The 22,339-nt window shown below is 37.2% G+C and overlaps 1 protein-coding gene and 1 long non-coding RNA gene across 3 annotated transcripts in view; one reads left to right on the top strand and one right to left on the bottom strand.

The window, feature by feature from the left end:
* LOC113622836 (uncharacterized) overlaps positions 1–1,121 on the top strand; it is a 35,527-nt gene extending 34,406 nt beyond the window's left edge. Inside the window, exon 3 of the long non-coding RNA XR_003433675.1 lies at positions 922–1,121. This is a non-coding gene — a long non-coding RNA (uncharacterized LOC113622836). The remainder of the gene's footprint in view (positions 1–921) is intronic.
* HIF1A (hypoxia inducible factor 1 subunit alpha) overlaps positions 1–11,195 on the bottom strand; it is a 41,581-nt gene extending 30,386 nt beyond the window's left edge. The window contains exon 1 of one of the 2 annotated variants that reach the window (XM_027111435.1): positions 10,762–11,195. In XM_027111435.1, the coding sequence (XP_026967236.1) occupies positions 10,762–10,796 (35 nt within the window). In that variant the 5' untranslated portion in view covers positions 10,797–11,195. The remainder of the gene's footprint in view (positions 1–10,761) is intronic. The other variant, XM_027111436.1, reaches the window with a different exon arrangement.
* Between the last annotated feature and the right edge of the window lie 11,144 nt (positions 11,196–22,339).

The following is a 22,339-nucleotide window of genomic DNA, read 5'->3' as shown; positions in this document are numbered from 1 at the left end:
AACTGGAAGAAAAAAATAGACGAAGTCCAATTAAAAAGTAAAAATAAAAAAGAATCTTCCAGGTGATTCTGATGAGCAATCCTAGCTGTTCAAGGTTTGTGTTTCATTTATAGGTGCTTGTAAAGTTTACATATTCCTGAGTCCCATCCTAAATTTACCGAATCAGAACCTCTGCGGATGGGTACCTGGGAACCCTTATATTAATTAAACACCCAGGTGATTCTTAAGCCACAGAAATTTGAGAACCATCAGCAGATCTTATAGCAGAAGTTTAACAGGTTAGCCAGCAAATCTGAAAACAGGAAAATTTATTTGTAGCTGCAGCTACCTACACATACCATGATAACTGTGTTTGTCAGGCAGAACACTGAACTGAGTGGATTGGGCAATACTATGTAGAACGAAGTACAATTGCTGGGAATAAGAAGCTAGAGGTACCACTCAATGACAAGCCAGTAATAAAGTATGTGCTTAGTAAAAACCATAATTTTCCTCAAAAAGATCAGAGCATAATTAGGCTTTAAAGATGACCAAATGAAAAATGTGATAATGGTGCGACGTTTTTTCAATTCTCTGTAATAATTTTTTATAAATCACCTTTTAAACTCTTTATGAATGCCACAAACATCAAAGGATTGAGACTCACTGTCCGTGAGTAACAGCTGTGTGTTAATGGCTTTCCCGAAATCACGTCACCTACGCTACTACCCTTCTCCCTTAGCATTTACCTCCCTCTCAGCTTGTAAATGCCTTTCTGTTTCCCTTATCATATGCTTTCCGATAGTAGTAGAACTGAGACTGGAAATCAAGGTCAGTGACATTAAACTTTATGCATGTGTATATTCAGAAAAATGTATCCTTAATTATTTGCTTAAATATAACGATACGTAAGTTATAATAATCAAGTTCTTTCTTATATAGTAGGAAAAAAATCACATGGAATGAAGGTATACACACAGAAATCACACCCTGAAGATTTTTCCTGTTTAGTTCTAAGCCGTGACCATGATGAAGTTTCTGGAAACGATGACAAAAGAGAAGCTCTTCTGAAGCAAATGTCTTGATTTTCCACCTACACCAATCCATCCTATCCAATGTTACCAACTAAAATTTCAACTAACCCTCTGATCCCGTTTCTTTGTCTATAAAAAGAGGATAAGTAATACTATTATTAAGTGGCAGCTCTCAGATTCCACCTAGGAATGATGCCTCTGTATTTAATACGGCCGATGCCTTTCCACACATCAGATGCTTAACATATAATTTTTAAATTTAAATTAAAAGATTAAAGAAATTTAGGATGTTTTTACTTAGGAATAGAAGGAAGAGACATGATAACTACCTTCAGATATTTGAAAAGGATGTCACACAGAAGGCAGATTTCATAATTTATGCAATTCCAGAGAGTAATAAGTGGGAGTTACAACATGGCAGGGTTTGCTCAATAGAGTTAAGCAGTGCTGAAGGTAAGCTATAAGAATTTTTAAATCTTATTCTCATTTTGGTGGCAATGTAAGAAAAAGAAAAGGAAAAAAGCATGTTATGGATCATCTAGAAGATCTCTATATAGATCTCTATCATTGTTAGAAACGTTCTGTGTTTGAAGTTGCATTTGTTTATGATCAAATTGGTACCAAATGATCACTGAAAGGAACAGGGTTACATTTTTAAACATGGTACACACAGATTGAGGTCACTGGGCACATCTCAAAGGTTCACAAGGATTACTTTGCTCCAGAAGAGATCTAAACAGTAGTCAGGGTTGAGAAATGCTGGGATAAAGAACTTTCTAACATTTAAAGCTGCAAAAATGTGAGAGTGCTTTTTGTGTGTGTCTAAGAAAATTCTCACAGCAGACTGGCAAATTTGTAAACACAATTATAGAAGATACTCCTGTGATGGCTGATATTAAAATAAATAATAAAACAAATTAAAAAAATTCAATCCTAAAGTCAATTATTTTGCAATAACCTCAAACTTAAATCACACTGTACTAAAAAATAAAACATGGAACACATAATGGATGAATCAATTAACACCAAAAACTGAATGTTCAACTATGGCCTGAGCCATCAACAATTCACTGCTCTGCCTGACAAATTAAGATGCACAAATATCTGCTGAATAAATGAATGTGCAATAATATGTTACAGGCCATGGTGGTTAGGTCCTAGAGTAGTGGTCTAGGGTTGAAAAAAATTTTTGAATCATTGAGATAAATCAACTTCTTCATATTATCCAAGAAAATATCCCTTCCTCCACTCACAATGAAGGTTCTATTGATTTGACACATAACTCATTTAAACATTTTAGCTATGTTACCTGCAAAGGTAGGCAATTTCCAACTCTCCTCTGCAAACAGACTAAATAGACATTTAATGAAGTTCTGACATCAAAAGAGCATGGAAAAGTAGGCTTTCTTAATTTCCCATCCTGTAACAGCCACACAAATACCCTTGAGAATATTCTTCTTCCTTTACTATTATCACTGTAGAAAATGATTATTTTAGAATAACCTGTCTACACAAAAAAACAAGTATCTTCACTTAATTTTCAAAGGCCAGACATTCATGGAAAAATAGCAATGTAGAGGAAAAGCACCACCAACTATTCTACTACTATTATAAGTTCACTGATGGTTTGGCTCAAAAGGACATCAGCCTTTGTCAGACTGTCCTAAAGAAGGTTTGAAGGATTCTAAATAATACCATGAGACTTCAAGGGAGTGAAACTCTTCTGAAAACAACTTAATAAATATAATAATAATATGGATATAATTGGTTTCTAGTTTATTAAGCCCTTACTTTGTGCCAAGAATTGTTATGAGTGTTCCACATGGGTTAATATCTCTTTTGTCCTCACAACAATACTATAAGGCAATTACCCTTACCCTAATTTACGGATGAACAAAGTGAGACCTAAAGAGGTAAAGCAACTTGTGCAAGATTACACAGCTAAAGTGGAAAAGTAAGCAGCCAGCCTCTAGAGCCAAACCTCTTAGCCATCAGTCATTCATTACTACATCTTTCTTAAAGAAATGAAAGCCTTAGTCCAGAGAAGAGATTTTAAGCTTTCCCAAAGCAAGAACAATTGTAGACCAACTAGATTTGATAGAGAACTCTGCAGAATATGAATTCTGGTGATTTGCAACAAAAACCTATAGCCCAGCATTGATCAAGAGTCCTGTACAAGGAGATAATAATCTACATCAAGACAATCAAATAATCTACAAAAAGACATTTGACTCATGTAATAAGGGAACCCCATTGACATTTAAAAATGAATAGTCCAAGCAGGGAAACGGGCATTCATCCAAGAGACTGATATGTGGATACTAGAAGACAGAGGGAGTTTCTTTTTTTTTTTTAATCATCACAAACTGTATGCATGCAGACATGGGAATGCTTAGTGGCCATAATTCATACCATATTAATAGCTTGTCAATGGCAGAATGAGGCCAACATGCAAATCAAGCAAAATATAAACCAAGTAATATTCAAGAGAAAGCCTGAGATTACACTTTAAGGACATCACTTAAGACTCTGGATCTAACTGTCCCTTAAACCAAAGCTAGATTGTGTGAGCTAGTAACAGCCTCCCAGCCCACACCCCCCAAACTAGTTTGAGCTGTGTTTCATCACTTGCAATAAAAAGAATCCTAATACACTTACAAACTGCCAGTGTTTCATATTAAAAACAAACTTTAATGATGATAAAGTACAAGAAAAGGGCACTCTCAAATACTGCTAGAGAATGTAAACTGGTCTAAACTTTCTGGAAGTTTAGAGTAAATTTAAGAAATGTTTGCTAAAGATGAAACAAGGGTAAAGATATTTTCCACATTTGCCTAGCTGATTTTCCCCAGCCATACACGCCTCTTAGTAAACTTTTTACTCAGTGTTCTAAGTACATAGAATTGGCAGGCACTAACCTTTAACATACCTTAAAATAGGGTATTAAGATCTTTTCAAGGCCAGTACATGTTACCTAGCTATATTTATTAACAAAAGTGTTTTCTGACCTGGTTTTAATAGATACTATAAATGTTTTTAAGTGATGAAAAATTACAATTCGAGATTCAAGAAAGTTCTAAAGTAGCACAAGAGATGCCCCAGCATAAGAAAAATTCCTATCAAAAGTGCAACATAGAAGAGCAATAACGACTTCCAAAAAATCCTTTTAAAAATCTTAAAATCGTCCTCTGCTTTCTTTGTTCATTCAGTTATCCTTTCATTTTGTTCATTTATTCATTCAAATACTTAGGAGGTCACTGTATGCCAGTAATCTCTTCTCCATCACAAGTTTCAAATTCAGTCTATTTGTGATCTTGCTCATTGAAACATGTTTCAATTTTATAACTGAAAAAAGGGGAAGGGGTCACTTTAAATAAATTTGCTTAGCATCTGAAATCATGAGAAAAGATCTATATATAAGAATAGAAATATATTCCAACTCAAAGACTTAAATGTTCTGCCTTTAAACCTTGTTTATTTTTACCATACTATTATTCAGTTGGAAAAAGAAATTCTCACAAACTATTAGGAAAAGTGGAGAAGCACAGGGAACTGTCACTAATGAGTGAAAACTGCAATATAAGCTAGGAGACACTTTAAATATATTGTGACTTTCAAAACAACTGGTAGAACTACAAGAACTACGGTAAGTTATGTTCCATCACTAATTTTTGTCCCATTTACAAAACAATAAATTTTGAAAATCATACTTGGAAATAATCTTTATGTTTAATATTATAACCAAGTGAAATTTTTAAATGAGGACACGCATAAATAACAGGTGAGATCACCAGAACAACTAAAAGATAACATCTTGGGAACAGTTATTTTATAAAAATAAGTCATTTCAATTATAGTTTTAAGTTCTTTAAAACAAAGTTACTAATGAAATGGGACTTTATCAACAATAGAACAGGTAGAGACCATTTTAAACAGTAAGTATTTTTCTGAAGAAGTACTGGCACATCAAATCTTTCTCAGTCACTAGAAAAACTTAATTCTCATTTTAGAGTTGCTTAATCTCACTTCTGATAAAGCTTCCAGTGGCAACTGTTCTCTGCTGTTAGTTTTAAGTTTAATTATTCACAAACTAACCCTTAAAAACACAACCACTTCAACAAATCTATTATGATACCTACTACCATAAAAACAGAAAATAACAAGTGTTGGGAAGGATGTGGAGAAATAGGAACCCGTGTGCACCGTTGGTGGAAATGTAAAATGGTGCAGCCACTATGGAAAACAGTATGGGCAGTTCCTTAAAAAATTAAGTTACCATATGATTCAGCAATCCACTTCTGGGTATACATCCAAAATAAGTGAAAGCAAGATCTCAACGAGATATTTGCATACCCATGTTCATAGAATCACTATTCACAATAGTCAACAAATGGAAGCAACTGACAAGAGAAATGTTCACATGTTGAGGTGTGGGGAAATCATTCTGGCTTATACATAAGTTAACTTGAATTTTATGCTAACTAGAACAGACTGTGGCCTACCAAATATACACTGTACATCTGCTTTAATTATTACAGAAAAGGGCACACTGACCAGAAGTAAAGAATGTCCATGTTAAAAATAAAGATTAAATGCCTCCCTTTCTGGGACGCCAAAGCTGGTACTCCTTCGATGATAAGACTCCCATCCCAGGTGCCAAGGCCATACTCGCTGTGTACTTGCTGATCTGCTTTTTTTTGAAACCTTGAAGGAATGTATCTCTGACTTGTTTTTGATGTTTTTTGTTCTGACAAGTCATAAAACTATGCTAAAACCATGCTTCTCCAGAGCAGTTTCTCAGAGTAATCTGGGAGGCTGTCTTCTGGGCTATAGTCCTCAGTTCGGTTCAAAGAAAACCCTTTCCTATTTCTATTATAGATTGTCTATTGATTATTTTTGTCAACACAACCTAAGTGTCCATCGAAAGATGAATGGATAAATAAAATCTAATACACATTATTCAGCCTTAAAAAGGAAGAAAAATTTCACATATGCTACAACATGGGTGAATCTTGAGGACATTATACTAAGTGAAATAAACCAGTCACAGAAAGACAAAAATTGTATGATTCTAATTATATGAGGTATTTAGTAGTCAAACTCATAGAAACAAAGTAGAATGACGGTTGCCGGCGGGGGGGGGGGGGGGGGGGGGGGGGGGGGGGGTGGCGTAGGGAGAGGGGTAAATTGGAGGTAGTTGTTTAATAGTTACAGAGTTTCAAATTTACAAGGTGAAAAAGCTCTGGAGATTGATTACACAACAATGTGAATTAACACTACTGAGCTGTACAGTTATTAATAGTTAAGATGGGAAATATTATGTTGTTTTTTAAAACCACAACTTAAAAAAAAAAAAAAAAAAAACCACAACTTAAAAAAACCCTACAATCACTTCAAAAGCTATGGAGGAAAAAAAATCATGAGGTAATCATTAAAGTTTGTTTTTATAGATTTAGATTTTATACATTATATTTTCCTAAAAGGGTCATGTCTGGCAAACAGATATGGGTTTATTACTTTTTACTGCAGAAAATACAAGTTTTAATATAAAACTCAATGCACATACAAAATAGTTAATTTTTGATGCGCCAAGACACACGGATACAATTATCTTTAAAATTCCAAGGCCTATAGTAGATTTAAAAATTATCACTATACTTTCACCGAAAATACTGAGCAACAAGATTGGCTCGTCTTAGTTTCAAATTCTTTTTCGAACCCTCTAGTTAAGCAGAAACATACACAACACATATATCATACATACATACATACATCACAAATAGCAGAAGGCTGGGTAAAATCCACCAACTGGATAATTAGTCCCAATGTTGAAAAAAAAAAAGAGAAAGAAACAAGAATAAAGAGCATTCTTCTTATGAATTAAAATCAATATCTTAATAGAAAACTAATCCAACAACACATTTAAGTCAGATTATTTTCTCCTACTTGAAAAACAGACCTATGTTAACCATCTCAGACAAGAAAAGAATATAGTATTTTAAATATGTAAATTTTTTAAAATTATATTTTAAGAGAACATGTCTATAAATAAGCACAGTAATCTAACCCAAATCTTTAACATCCATGCATGGTAAGTTTTTTATTTCACCACCAAACACAGTAAACTATTATGAGTTCTTCTGAAAAAAAATCAGTCGAGACTAATCCTCCTCAGCCTCCTATACACCATTCCTAACATAAAACAATAGAATGTAACCACAAAATCTTTACCTTGAGCCCAAACACCATTAGAGCTGCAAAGACAATGGAAGTCAATAGGTAGAAAGACTGGATGTTATCTAAACTGCACAAAATGCTTTGCAGTGGACCGCAGGAATAAACTACCACACATAATCTAAAACAACATGATAATTCAGTAAACACATACACATGGAAGAGTGCACTAATATAAATTTTATACAAATCAAGCTACAAAAATCAGACAAACCGTACAGGCTTGAAGCCTTGCCTTGAGATAAAAGCCTAAGATCTTACCTCTGGAGAAATTCATAAGTAAAGTACAGTTTTTCTACTATGTAGGCTCATATGTTTTACCACAAGTATTCTATCAAGTCATCATATTTAGCAAAGATTAATATTTATAAAATTTTCTACTCCAAACTGTGGCATCAAGACAAAATAAAAATGTTTTAAGTTACTGCCATTCCTAAGACTGCAGTGCCTTGCACATACCCTGCTGAAATGAACTGTCTGACTAGTATATGTGTTTATGACTCTAGTCTCTAAAGTCCAGAGGAAATTTTTAGTAGCCTGTTTGGGGAGGAAACAAGGGAGTAAGGAAATGTAAAAAAGGGGGCCTAAGGTAGACAGTAGATCAGATGCTCAAGAATAATTGACGCTAGATGCCAACATAATCCAGGGATATACTGTTTTAACTGAAAAGAATCCCCTTTAAAGTTATGGATCCAATGACAGTCTTTTCATTTTTAGGAGATATAGAAAAGAAAGTGGGGAGAAGGAGAACTAACACAAAGCAACATTTGGAAGGACTTGCAAAAAAGAGTTTTAAAGTGTTGTGGAAGTTTAAACTAAAACTTTAACAGGTAACACCTATTTTCAAGTATATAATGTTACCAAGACTCCTAAACCAAGCACTAGGCATTATCACATTTAATCTTCATAATAACCACTAAGATGGTTGCTATTATTATCATCATTTCAAAAGGAGGAAATAGGCTCACAAGCATTCAGTAACTTGCCCAAGCTCACAAAGCTAACAAGTGAAAAGGCTAGACTCAGAGGTGTCAGGTTCAAATCCTATGCTCTTAACCACCAGGCAACCTCTTCAAGAGTTTCAAGAGGGAATCAAAGTAAAATTGTAACAAGAAAAAAGTTTACTAGTAAATGAGAGCTTCTTGATTTTTAATGACCAAAGTTAAAGAAGGAAGTTAAGGAAAGTCCATTCTCTGAGATTTTAATGATCCAATAACTATGTTTCGGAAAACACTGAAGGAGTCTGGCCTGAAACTTGAAAGCGAACAATGAACCTCTTGACATTCCACTGAAATCTAAAAATCAACATTAATGTGCTATTAATTAAGTCCAATCCCTACTATTAAGGAATCAACATGAAATTCCCTATGTTAAATCTATTATAACTATACCCAACCTCTGTTCTGATTTTTTCCAATCCTTCAGCTTTTGAATTTCCTAACCCTCCTTTAAAAATGACAAATTTGTCTCCCCACCTGCACTCTACAGGCTCACTTGAAATGGAAAAATTCTAAGGAGAAAAATCTCTGCCCCTCAATCTTTCAGTTATCTTTTCAAAAAGTTCTAAAATTATTAGTTAGAAAAGGATAAAAAAACAGACATCTTTAACAAACAACGTCTAAAAGTTGTTGAGTAGCTACCATTTATTGTTTAACTTAATTTTTCAGTTTTAAGAACCTCTGTATTAAGAAACATTAAATCTGATCCAAGTTTGCTAAATTTTCAAATGAGAATATTTTGAAAATAACAAATGTGACTGAGGAAAATCTAAGAACTAGTTTAGACTTGGGAGTGAAGCACAGTAGCTAATTAACTCATTTATATTAAAGCTGCTTATGCTCCTCTCAACTGATGAACTGCAAAGGAGAAATAAGTAGAACACTGCATACAAAAAGGGAGTGACTGGTGCATAACTTCATGCACAATATTAAATATGATTCAGCATATAAGGACAGAATATTGGCAATACATAGAGATGATATGCCTTAGGTTTACAATATAGCAGCCTCATCATTTCATCAAAAACCTTGTAATCACTTCTACAAAATTAATTGCAATTAATTCCCGGCAACCCTTGGAATGGAAATCTAGACCTGTTTTCTCACTTTTTGAATTTAATACGTGCTTCCTCTGGTGTATACAAACTGCAAACTTATCATTCCATTAGATAAAGACCAAAAAGGAATCCACAAAATAGCAAGAACATAAACAAGTTTATCTTCTGCTGATGCTGATTAGGGCAGTTAATCTCTCCCAGACGAGTGGGAGGACTTAACAGTAAAGCCAGCCTACTAACCAGAACTCTTACCATAAATCTTCAATTCCTTAAAATAATTTCCTCAAAGGTTAAAATACCAGAGTGGACCAAAAGGTGGGAGTGGAGGTGGGTCACTTAATTCCACTGGTTGGACTCACAATTCTTAATCCTATAATGTACCACTTAAGACTCAAAATTCAAGGTGTTTTTAAAACTTGCATTAAGTTCTAACAGGATGATTATTTACTTCGGGTATATCTTAATATACTTCAATTTCAGGAAAATGAGGCAGGTCTGTCCAAAAACTTTGCAACATTTTACTGCAGCATTTCAATTGCTCTGATCATATAGTTTTCTTTCAATCTCATTAAAAGTGTCTGCCTGAATTTAGCCAGCCGCTACGTTTTCACTAAAATATTTCCAAGAATAAATGAAGCATATAATTCATTTATAAAGTCTGGGCTCTCTTGACAGGTGACAGAAAGTATCCAATTCTTATGTTCTCATTAAAATGTTGCCATTCCCCTAAATTCCCGTTACTCCGACTCTCGCTCTAGGCAAGTTTTTCAAGGCGATTAAAACCACACCACACCAAACCAAACCAAACCTGCACGTGCAAACTAAAAAGTTAGCATCCCAGGCCATCACGGCAAATCCCTAATGCACAAAGGCAAAGACACACGCCTAGCCGGACAACCGCGGGGCAAGCTCATCCAACCACGCGAGTCCCTGGGTCGGAAACCCAGGGCCCCGAGCCCACAGGGAAGCCAGGACCTGCGTGCAGGGGCCGCCCCGGGGCCGAGTTTTCAATGGAACCTGAGAGGATGGGGGCGGGAAGGAGCGGAAGCTCGGGTGCAAGCGGCGGCGACTGAGCTGCGTCTCATTTCTCTTCCCGGGGTTTTCAGGCTCGGGGAAGTCCACCCGGAGTGGGGCACGGGGCAGGCTGGGGGTTTGAGGCGGGTAAGGAGGGCGGTGCGAGGCCCGGGCGGCCGGGAGGGGTGGCGAGCAGGGCCCAGCCCCCGGCCCCCGGCCCCTGAAAGCACTTTCGACGCGTCTCCCACCCCCCACGACAAGATGGCGACGTGGACAGTGGGGGAGGCCGGCCGGCGAGGCTGGGGGAGAGAGAGGGGAGGGGAGAGAGGCAGGAACAAAAAGGCGGCCCCCCGGAACGCGGAGGCCGGCCAGCGAGCCCCCGGCGGCGGGCGGGCAGGCGGGAGGGCCGGCGGAGAACGCGGCCGGCTGGGGGAGTGGGCTTACTTTTTCTTGTCGTTCGCGCCGCCGGCGCCCTCCATGGCGAATCGGTCACCGCGATGCCTTCACTGCCCGCGGCCCCCAGGCTCGCTCCGGCCTAAGCGCTGGCTCCCTCCACACGCGAGGAGGGGAGGAAAGGCACGTCCAGAGGTGGGGGGTGCGAGGCGGGAAACCCTTCGTGAGACCAGAGGCGGGAGAGCAGACGGCTATCGCAGGGGTCCAGGTCCGGCTCCGAAGAGCCTCCCCTGGGGCAGTTTGTCAGGGCCCGGCCCAACGCACTGGCGAAAGCAGCAGCGAGGGCGATCCTCGCGTCCCCTCAGACGAGGCGGTTCTGTGCACTGAGGAGCTGAGGCAGCGGCAGGGGGCGGGCAAAGGCGGAGGCGCGCGGGGGGGGCGCGCGATCGCGCGGGGGCTGGGAGGGAGTGTCGGGGGCGCGCCCGCCCGCGGAGCACAGGGCGCGCACACGCAAGCCCGCCTCACCTGAGGGGGAGGCGGGTTCCCTGAGAGCCAATGGCAAGCGACGCAGGCGGCCAGTCCCCACCCCAGCCCACGTCTGTCTCAGCCAATCAGGAGGCGGTCAGCTGAGGCACAGCTGGGACGAGCTGCCGAGCTCACGTGCTCGTCTGTGTGCCGCTGCGGAGGAAAGAGAAAGGAGATGGGGGTGCGGCCAGCCTGGGTCTGGGGACTCTGCGCCTTCTCCTAGGGAAAGCACTGGCTGGCTTTGGGAGGCGCTGCTGAGAAGGGATTTCGGTTTTTGGGTCCCAAGCCTGCATCACACTTCCTGCTCTCGGAGCAGCAAGTCTCCCGCTGTCTTTTTCTCTGGCAGCTGTGCTGTGCAGGGTTGCCGCGCGCTCTGCCAAGTCTCAGTTTAAAAAAGCAGACTTTTCGCTTCGTGGCAGCAAACCCTTGGTCCCTTTGCTCAGCTGTGTTACGGTGGGGTCTTTCTTGCCAGGTTACCCAACCATGGGCCATGTCACCGACCGCAGCCTTTGCCATAGAACACTAGGGTACTCTCTTTGTCCCCTAAGTTTCTCAGTGATGAAGTTTGATTACTGCGTAAATACGAATAAAAATATAAAATAAACTCTTCTTGCTGTAAACCTCTCAAGGGAAGTAGTTAAGGTAGCAGGAACTCTTAAAATCTGAAATTATTTTAAGCATTACAAATAGATATGTGACTTTAATAAAAGAGTATAAGCCCGAATTTCAGAAAAAAAGAAAAAAAGAGTAGGAAAAATGGTTTTAGGTTGACATTTATTTTCTTGGTACTTTTCAAAGAGTGGAAAATAATCTTAGGTGGATTTAGAAAAAGGGGAAGACGATTTACCACCTTGAATTGAGACTTACCATCTTGAAGTGAGTTCACTGTGCAGACAGGAAAGAGGAAGGAGACTCCAAAACCGGCACCGAGACCTGAGCAGGGGACCTCAACTCGATATGGTGGCAGCCACTATTGCCTGTTTGCTAGCATGACTTTGCAAGCTCCTGGATAAGACTTAATCACTTTTTGGCTTTTGAAGCGTACATTTCAAGCCTGTCAGTCTTTTAAATGAAAAAGAAACGTGTTTTGAGCCAAACAAAGAAGCACTGCACACATATCTCTAGCTGGCACTAGATTATTTTACTTCTCACCTTTGCCTTATTAGTTATATTGTTACAATCTAGCTTTGGGTTATAAATTAATGTGGATATCTGTAGTAGATTTCAATTATATTGTCATGTAAAAACAATGGTCCACGTAGCATAAGCATTAAACTCTGGTAAGACAAAAATCAATTCACATAGCACCTCTTAACTGGTCAGCAGATCCAGAGATATGGTTAAAGATTGATCTTAATGCTACTTTTTTTTTTCCAGATCTACAACACTGAATGATAAGTCTTCTTGAAAAGTAACATGGGAAATGCCTGAAAAAAGGAAAGGACCAAAAATAATTATTCATGTTTTTCTTTTTTTAATTGTGGAAAGAATAATTCTGTAAGTTAAAAACATTTTAATTTAAAATTCTGAAAACTCAGTGTTAAGAACACTGATGCCAGAGTCAAGAGTGAGCTTGAGTACAGGCTCTGACACTTTCTAACAAGTCATTTAACCTCTCTGTGCTTCAGTTTACTAATTTATATCTATGCCATAGAATCTGGGCATGATTAAATGAGATAATACATGTAAAGTACTTAGAACAATACCTGGCACATAGTAAGCTATCAATAAATGTTAGCCATTAGTATTGTTGGTGGTCTTGTTTTCATTATTCTTATCATTATTATTACCCCCAAATTTGTGCCTCTGCTAGTGATAATTACTTGTGCTTCTACCGCAGTTCAGCCAGTTTTAACTTCCTAAGAATGCCAATTATGTTAATATAAATTCACATATATTCTCTGTTTTCAACTGTGGAACTGCCCATAATGTTCCCACCCTTGTGTATGAGCATGATTGCAGAGATCTTCAATCATTTCCTCTCATTATGCTGGTGAGAAATTCTCTCTGGCCAGTGATTATAGCTAACGTGTATAGTGTTTATTACAACAACAACAAAAAGTGAGCCTTTTGTAATACCAAATCTAAGTCATTTAAAAAAGTTTAAAGCGGAATGATAATCTGATCAGCAAAAGATATTTTTGAATAGTCATTACATTTGCCTCAAAGTTCAATTTTGCTTTCAGAAGAATGTATAAAATATGGTATTTTATGTGTGTATGTAGACATATATATGTGTATACTCACACATATGAACATGGAAAGCGGTAATATTCAACTTGTTTTCACATAATTACAAAGTAGCTAAATAGTGTTCCCTAATTCAATCAATCCTGTTAAATAACAGAATTCTAAAAAGCAAAACTTTCTATGGGGTAAAATTTTAAATTATCCTCTTTATAAACACCCATTAATAAATGCATTTAAGTTATTATAATGTGAATAAACCTTAACGAACAACCTTACTTAATTATTTTCTAATCTTTGTAAGTGTCCAAATTTCATTCCAAGCCACTTTGCAGAACTTTCTAAGTAGGCTGAAAGATTACTTGCGAATGACTCAGTTGACCCTTAACCCATATTTATAGTAGTAAGTTAGGCAGTGACTCAGGAAGAGGCAGGGTAAAACTTGAAATCTAGATTAGTACTAAATAACATAGAGCGTTGAGCCTTTTAAAGAGTGAAACACATCAGATTCAGATAATTTAGAATGTATCAAACTATATAAGAAGACCTAGTGGTCAATAAGTGATTCTTGTCTTTGCGGTGCGCGGGCCTCTCACTGCTGCGGCCTCTCCCGTTGCGGAGCACAGGCTCCGGACGTGCAGGCTCAGCGGCCATGGCTCACGGGCCCAGCCGCTCCACAGCATGTGGCATCTTCCCAGACCGGGGCACGAACCCATGTCCCCTGCATCAGCAGGCAGACTCTCAACCACTGCACCACCAGGGAAGCCCGATAAGTAATTCCTGATTCATTACTATCCTTAGTGCTCCTCTCCTCCATCTTGATCTATTCTATTATAAGAGCAACAAAAAAGCATATCATTTGGAAGGAAGTGCTTAGCAGATAATAGACATTAAAAGTCTTTTATTTTTTCTTTCAAGGATCAAAACAGAAAATAAATATGTATATTTGTCTGAATTTCTGGAGAATAAGAATAGACTGAAATTTTGCCACTAGCACTTTTCAGTTATGATAGACATTTTAAGCATAAATTTACAAAGGATTTTCGGTTTCTGAAAAAGAGCTTGGAAGAATCCATCCTTGCAATAAGAAAAAAACAGCTTAACAAACTGAAAACCAACAACTCTTCTTAGATCCACCAGGGAAATGAGGTCACAGGGCAAACTGCTGCCCTGAAACCTGGAGGGACAGATAGACAGATATAGAGAATCAAAGCTCACCAGAGGATCACAGTTTACCAGGAGCGGAAGCCAGAAGCTGAAGTCAACATCACAGTTGGAGCCAATATCAGTAGGAACACTTTAAACTGCAAGTGAGGAACTGCTGGAGGCTCTGTGTGGACCAGCTTGAGAGTTAAAAACTACAAAGGGGGTTCAGCCTTAGAGGGGCCCCACAACTTTCTTGAGTTTCAACTCCAGGAGCCTAACAGATAATCACTGTGAAGGTCTGAGGAAAATCTCTTGCTTTTTGCACAGCTAGAGAAGAAATTACCTTTTTGAAATACTTTCAGAGCATTCTGTTCTTAACAAGATCTGTCCTCAAGGGAAGCTATTTTACCAGAGCCTAACCTACCTTAGGGAAAGGGAACACTCAACTCCAGCCCCTTCTAGCTTTCAACATGAGAGAAGGGAAATACTCAACACAGGCTCACAAAAAGGCTGAGCCCTAATCATAGGATTATAGAACACATTCCCTCCATCCACACCTTACCATACCATACCACCACCACATCAGTAAGGCTCCTGGGTAATAACAGGGGATTAGAGCTAAAAGAACTGCAAGACTCAGACCCTATTTAAAGAATCACTAGGGATATCCGAAAACAATAAGAGAAACAAAAACAAGGACACTAGAGAAAATTTTAGCTTCAGACACCACAACTACAGCAAAAAGTAGCATAGCCTATCTCCTCACCAGCCAAACATAAAGCTTTATTGTAAAAGCCTATCTACCTAAGTTCCTTTTACCTAATATACCATGTCTGGTTTTCAACAACAAAATTAGAAGACATGCTAAGAGACAAAAAACATAATCTGAAGAGATAAACCAAACATTAGAACCAGACTCAGATATAGCAGAGATTTTGTAATTATCAGACCAGGAGTTTAAAATAACTGTGATTAATATGCTATGGGTGCTAATGGAAAAAGAACAACATGAAAGAACAGATGAGTAAAGTAAACAGAGATATGGAAACTCTAAGGAAGAATCAAAAGTAAATACTAGAAACTGAAAACAATGTAACAGAAATAAAGAATGCTTTTGATGGGCTCATCAATAGACTGGACATAGCTGAGGAAAGAATGAATGAGCTTGAAGATATGTCAATACAAATTTCTAAAACTGAAATGCAAAGAAAACAAATTAATGAAAAAGATGGAAAAGAATAAGATCTGTGGGACAATTACAAAAGATGTAATCTAACTGTAATGGGAATACTGGAAAGGGAAGAGAGAGAGAGGAACAAAGAAATATTTGAAGAAATAATGGCTGATAGTTACCCAAAATTAATGACAGACACTAAACCACAGATCCAGGAAGCTTAGAGAATACCAAGTAGGAAAAATATCAAAAAGTATTCAAACTGCAGAAAATAAAAGAGAAAATCTTGAAAGAAGTCATGGGGCAGAGGGCTGTAGTGGAAATACCTTACCTATAGAGGAGGAAGGGTAAGAATTACATTGGATTTCTCTTCAGAGACCATGCAAGCAAGAAAAGATGGGTGAAATATTTAAACTGTTGAAAGAAAAGAACCACCAACCTAGAATTCTGTACCCAGTGAAATTATCCTTCAAAAATGAAAGAGAAATAAAATTGAGAAAATTTGTTGCCAGTAGATCTGCCTTACGAGAAATGTTGAAAGAAGTTTTACAGAAAGAAGGAAAGTAATATAGGTTAGAAACTCAAATTTGCATAAAAACCAGAAGAGTGTTATGGAACAAATAAATGAAGGTAAAATAAATTTTTAAAAATTTTTCTTATTTTTGGTTTAACAGATAACAAATAACAGTTTGTTCAGAAAGATAATAGTAAAAGTATAGTTGATGATTATACTTTATAGATAAGTGAAATGAGTGACAGCACTATTAAAAGGGATGGGGGGAAGAATTGGGAAAACCCTATTAAAAGACATTTGCACTACTGGTGAAGCAGTATAATGTTATTTGAAAGTAGACTTGGATTAGTCATAAAAGTATACTGCAAACTCTAGAGCAACGACTAAGATTTTTTTAAAGTATAATTGATATGCCAAGAGAGGAGAGAAAATGTAATCATATAGAATGAATCATCTGGAAAGCCTCTTTTTAAAACCAAAGAAGGCAGAAAGAGAGTGGAAGACAAAAAAGAAACAAAGAACAAGGGCAATAAATAGAATTCCACAGAATCAACAACAACAACACAAACAGAAAAACTCCTAGAATGAATAAGTAATGATAGCAAGATTGTGGGATATAAGTTTAATATATAAAAGTCAATTGCTTTCCTAAATAAAGAAATGAGCAATTGGAATTTGAATTAAAAACACACAACATTATGAACTATAGTTAATAATACTGTATTGTATACTTGAACATTGCTATGAGAGTAGAGCTTTAATGTTCTCACCATAAGAATAACAACAACAACAAAATGGTAATTATGGGAGGTAAAGGATGTGTTAACCAACCTTACTGTTGTAAGAATTTTGCAGTATATACATGTATCAAATCATTACATTGCACACCTTAAACTTACATAATATTGTAAGTCAATTATATCTCAGTAAAATGGGGCAGGGGGGCTGTGGGGACAAAAGACTGTTTACATTAGCTCCAAAAAAAAAAAAAAGAAAGAAATACTTAGGTACAAATCTAACTTAATATGTACAAGACCTATGTGAGGAAAACTATAAAACTCTAAGGAAAGAGATCAAAGGTCTAAATAAATAGAGATTTCACGTTCATGGATAGGAAAACTCAATACTGTTAAGATGTCAGTTCTTCCCGTAATTGATCTATAGACCCAATGCAATCCAAATACCCAGCAAGTTACTTTACAACATCAACAGGCTGATTCTAAGGTTTATACGGGAAGGCAAAAGATCAGAACAGCAAATGCAATATTGAAGAAGAACAAAGTAGGAGGACTGACACTACCAAAATTCAAGATTTACTATAGAGCTACAGTAATCAAGACAGTGGTATTGTCAAAAGAGTAGAAAAATAGAACAATGAAATAGAATAGAGACCTCAGAAATAAACCCACACAAAAATAACCAAATGATCTTTCACAAAGGAGCAAAGGCGATCCAATGGAGAAAGAATAGCCATTTCAACAAATAGTGCTGGAATAACTGGACATCCACTTTCAAAAAAATGAATCTAGACTCCAACCTTATTACACCTTTCATAAAAATTAACTCAAGATGGATCCTAGAGAGACTTCTCTGGTGGTCCAGTGGTAAAGAAACCGCCTTACAATGCAGGGGACGCAGATTTGATCCCTGGTTGGTGAACTAAGATCCCACATGCTGCAGGGCAACTACGCCCACGTGCCACAACTACTGAGCTCACGCGCCTCAATGAGAAAGCCCGACTGCCGCAAACTACAGAGCCCACATGCTCTGGAGCCCGTGTGCCACAACTAGAGAGAGAAAAACCCTCACGCCACAGCTAGAGAGAAACTGGCACGCCTCAACAAAAGAGCCCGCGTGCCTCCATGAAGATCCCACATGCTGCAACTAAGACCTGCCGCAGCCAAATAAATAAATAAATATTTTTTAAAAAGATGGATCCTAGACCTGGATGTAATATCAAAACTATAAAATTTCTTGATGATAACATAGGAGAAAATCTAGGTGACCTTTGCTTCAGTACCAAAAGTGTGATCCATGAAAGAAAAATAACTAAATTGGACTCGATTAAGTTAAAATCTTCTACTCTTCAAAAGACACTGCTAGGAGTATGAAAAGTCAATCCACATACCAGGAGAAAATATTTGCAAAACACCTATCTCATAGAGTACTTCTATCCAAAATATACAAAGAACTCTTAAAAATCAACAATAAGAAAATAGATGACTCAATTAAAAACTGCATAAAATTTCTGAACAGATACTTCACCGAAGAATATATATAAATGGCAAACAAGCTTATAAAAAGGTGCTTAACATCATATATCATTAGGGAATTTTACATTAAATAGCAATGACATACCACTACACACTTAAAATGGCCAAAATCCAGAATACTGACAACACCAAATGCTGTTGAGCGCATGGAGAACTAAGAACTCTCATTCATTGCAGCTAGGAATGCACAATGGTAGAGCCATGCTGGAATACAGTTTGTTTGTTTATTACAAAGCACACATAGTCTTACCATACAATCCAGCAATCATGCTCCTAGATATTTACCCAAATGTGTTGAAAACTTATGTTCACACTAAAACCTGCACATGAATATTTATAGCAACTTTATTCAAAATTGCCAAGAATTGGAAGCAACTAAAAGTTCCCAATGAGTGAATGGATAAACAAACTAGGCCACATCCAGACAATGGAACAGTATTCAGTGCTAAAAAGAAATGAGCTATCAAGCCACCGAAAGACATTAAATGCATGTTTAAGGAAGACCTTAAATGCATATTGCTAAGTGAAAGAAGCCAATCTGGGACAGCTTCATTCTGTATGATTCTAGCTATTGATATATGACATTCTGGAAAAGGCAAAACTATGGAGACAGAAAAAATATCAGTGGCTTCCAGGTATTAGGGGGAGGAGAGGAGGGATGCATAGGTGCAGCACAGAGGATTTTTAGGGCAGTGAAACTATTTTGTATGATACCCTAATGGTGGATACATGACATTATGCATTAGGCAAAACCCATAGAAATCTACAGTGCAAAGTGTGAACCCTAATGTAAACTGTGGACTTTAGTTAATAATGTATCAATATTGGTTCATCAATTATAACAAATGTACCACACCAATACAAGATGTCAATAATAGAGGAAACTGGGTTTGTAGGTGGAGGAAGAGGGAGTATATGGGAACTTTCTGTTTAATTTTTCTGTAAACCTAAAACTACTATAAGAAATAGTCTATTAATTATAAGAGAAAAAGGGAATACTCTTCCAAAGTCAAGTTTTCATATATTCCTCAACAAAGCAAAAGGCTTTAATTTGTAGCAATGAACCTTGATGAAGCATCCCTTTGAATAGAAAGGAACGTGATATTTGGATATTTTTCCAACATCAAAGTTAGTTGAAAGATTCTGAAAAGCCATAGCTTCATAAGGTTTTTCATTTCTAGAAAGGAAAGACATAAGAGAAAAAAGAATAGTCTTGTCTTTGAAAATTAATGGTACTACTACCTCCTGATCCAAATAACTACTTACAGGATTTCAACTTTTTATCATCTGTATATAAGTTGGTACCTTAATAAACCGAAGAAAGATGTTTATTAAGAATCTGTCTTGCCCACTTCCTAGCCCCCATCCCAGACCACACCAACATGTTAGCATAGTTAAAATATAGCATTGTTTCATTCACTGATTCAATATATATTGTAGCCATTCTATTATGGGCCAGACATATACTTTTTGCTTAATATGCAGGTGTGTGTGCCATTATAGAGTGTAGAGAGGTTTTGATGGACAGGAACTTTCATCTTGGCAGCCCCAGAATGTAGGATGCTAACCAGTACACAAGAACAATCATCTCTTGAACAGCAGCCCTATTCTAAGCACTGTGCTTAGGATTTTCATTTAAGCACTAGGACAGCCCTATGAGATAGATATTCTGGTGGTCCTATTATGGCTCAGTAAGCTTATGGTCAAAGAGCTAAAAATACAAAGTCACAAAGCTAAGAATCAGTGGAACCATGCCACTCCTTTATGCTATTCAAACTGTGATACCCATGTGGCAAAGAATGCTCAAAGCTGTGGAAGTCAGGGGTGGGGAGGACAAAAGCATAGTATCAATTTTAGAATGAGGAAAAGTTGAGTAATATAACTACGTGTGTGTTTGTGGATATGTTATGCATTTGGCTAGAAAAAAATCAAATACAGCAAATGAGCAAATATAAAAAAGTTCTTCTGACTTCTCTTCCCACTTCTTTCTCTGTAGAGGGAACTGCTGTTACCAATTATTTGTTTCTACCCAGAGATATTCAATTAATATACCAAATATTCTGTCTTGTGTCCTTTCCTTTTTGTACAAATGATGGAATAGTATAGACTTTGTCCACCTGTCGAATTTACTCCATGTGACAAAATTGTTTGTAGGTTATTTTTTATCCGTTTGTATAGATCTAATAATTTCAATATTTATAATAAATAGATGTACAATGAAGCAGAATGCAAAATCACAAGAATTTTAAAGTAAAACTAATGTAACGTTAATATCTATGAAAAACATCTTTTACATTTGATTACAAATAAAATTGGGTTTCTCTAGGTTAGCAGAGACATTCAACAGCTGGAAAGACAAACTTTTATATTATAGTTTGCTTTGGGAAAACGCTACCATGTCAATTTCTGTTTGTGAAAGCTATCAACCTTAAATGAATTACAAATAGAGAAAATCGCTTTCTACCTATACTCACTATTCTAACCAGTTAAAAAATTATTTTTTCTTTCCTTTGTCCTTACTATCTCTACAGCAACTACTCTGATTTTGCATATCATACATTCTATTTTTCAGCTGCAAGGATATGAAACCTCTTCGTTGTAAATAACTAACAATTTCAAAATCTGGTTCAAACCAGCTTAGCTCATTCTGATTTTTATGAAAATGAAGGGTGAAAAGTACTCTATGAATCTAAGCATTCTAAAGTAGGAGTTTTAAGAATTCGATTACTAGATTTTGAGCATTTATAGTTGTGATATGAATTAATATTATATAACTATTCCTTATTTGGGGCCAAAATTCATATTTGCTCACACATCTCTAGAGGAGAAAATCTTCAAGTTCTATATACAGTCTGCTGAAGTTCTGCCCAAACCCTGCTAAACGATAGCTCCTGCTAGACTGTGACATTCCAGAATTTCTGTGCAACTCCATCCAACTCTGTTTCAATGCTACAAGGAAAACTTTTTTTTTTTAATATAGTAATTCAGGCAGTCAGATGACTGAAGGTAGGTGAGAGGATCCCAAAATAAGTCTTATGACAGAAGTGCTTACTTTTATAAACTGTGCAATACAGTCATCCTCTCCAAAACAACTGTGCTTTCTATCAGGAGGAAAACACTACCAGAACATTAAAGATGCCAGTGAACACGCCATTTAAAAGGTATTTTTCTTCTAGATAATAATTTCCACTACAAGTTGTACCTTTTTTTTATACAGAGATTTAAAAAATAGGCATTTTTATTTATTTATTTATTTTAGAATAGGCATTTTTTTTAACATCTTTATTGGAATATAATTGCTTTACAGTGGTGTGTTAGTTTCTCCTGTATAACAAAGTGAATCAGCCATACATATACAAATATCCCCATATCTCCTTCTTCTTGCATCTCCCGTCCACCCTCCCTATCCCACCGCTGTAGGTGGTCACAAAGCACCTAGCTGACCTCCCTGAGCTATGAGGCTGCTCCCCACTAGCTATCTATTTTACATTTGGTAGTGTATATATGTCCATGCCATTCTCTCACTTTGTCCCAGCTTACCCTTCCCCCTCCCCGTGTCCTCAAGTCCATTCTCTACGTCTGCGTCTTTATTCCTGTCCTGCCTCTAGGTTCTTCAGAACCTTTTTTTTTTTAGATAGAATAGGCATTTTAAATTGAAAAACTGTGACAGAAAAATTAAAGCAGAAAGAGAAGAAGGATCTTACATTGACTATTTATTCTAGCTTGGTTTTCTTTCCATGTGTGCTAAGACACTGGCAACTCATATTTTCCAAACTTTGGGTGGATGATGTTTTCCCTTTGATTTTTTGT

The sequence above is a fragment of the Aethalodelphis obliquidens genome, unplaced genomic scaffold, assembly GCF_003676395.1.
Source record: "Aethalodelphis obliquidens isolate GAN/ISIS:26980383/991018 unplaced genomic scaffold, ASM367639v1 scaffold10, whole genome shotgun sequence".
Classification (NCBI taxonomy): Eukaryota; Metazoa; Chordata; class Mammalia; order Artiodactyla; family Delphinidae; genus Aethalodelphis; species Aethalodelphis obliquidens.
The sequence above is the reverse complement of the archived record's forward strand: the minus strand, read 5'-3'. Positions and strand labels throughout refer to the sequence as shown.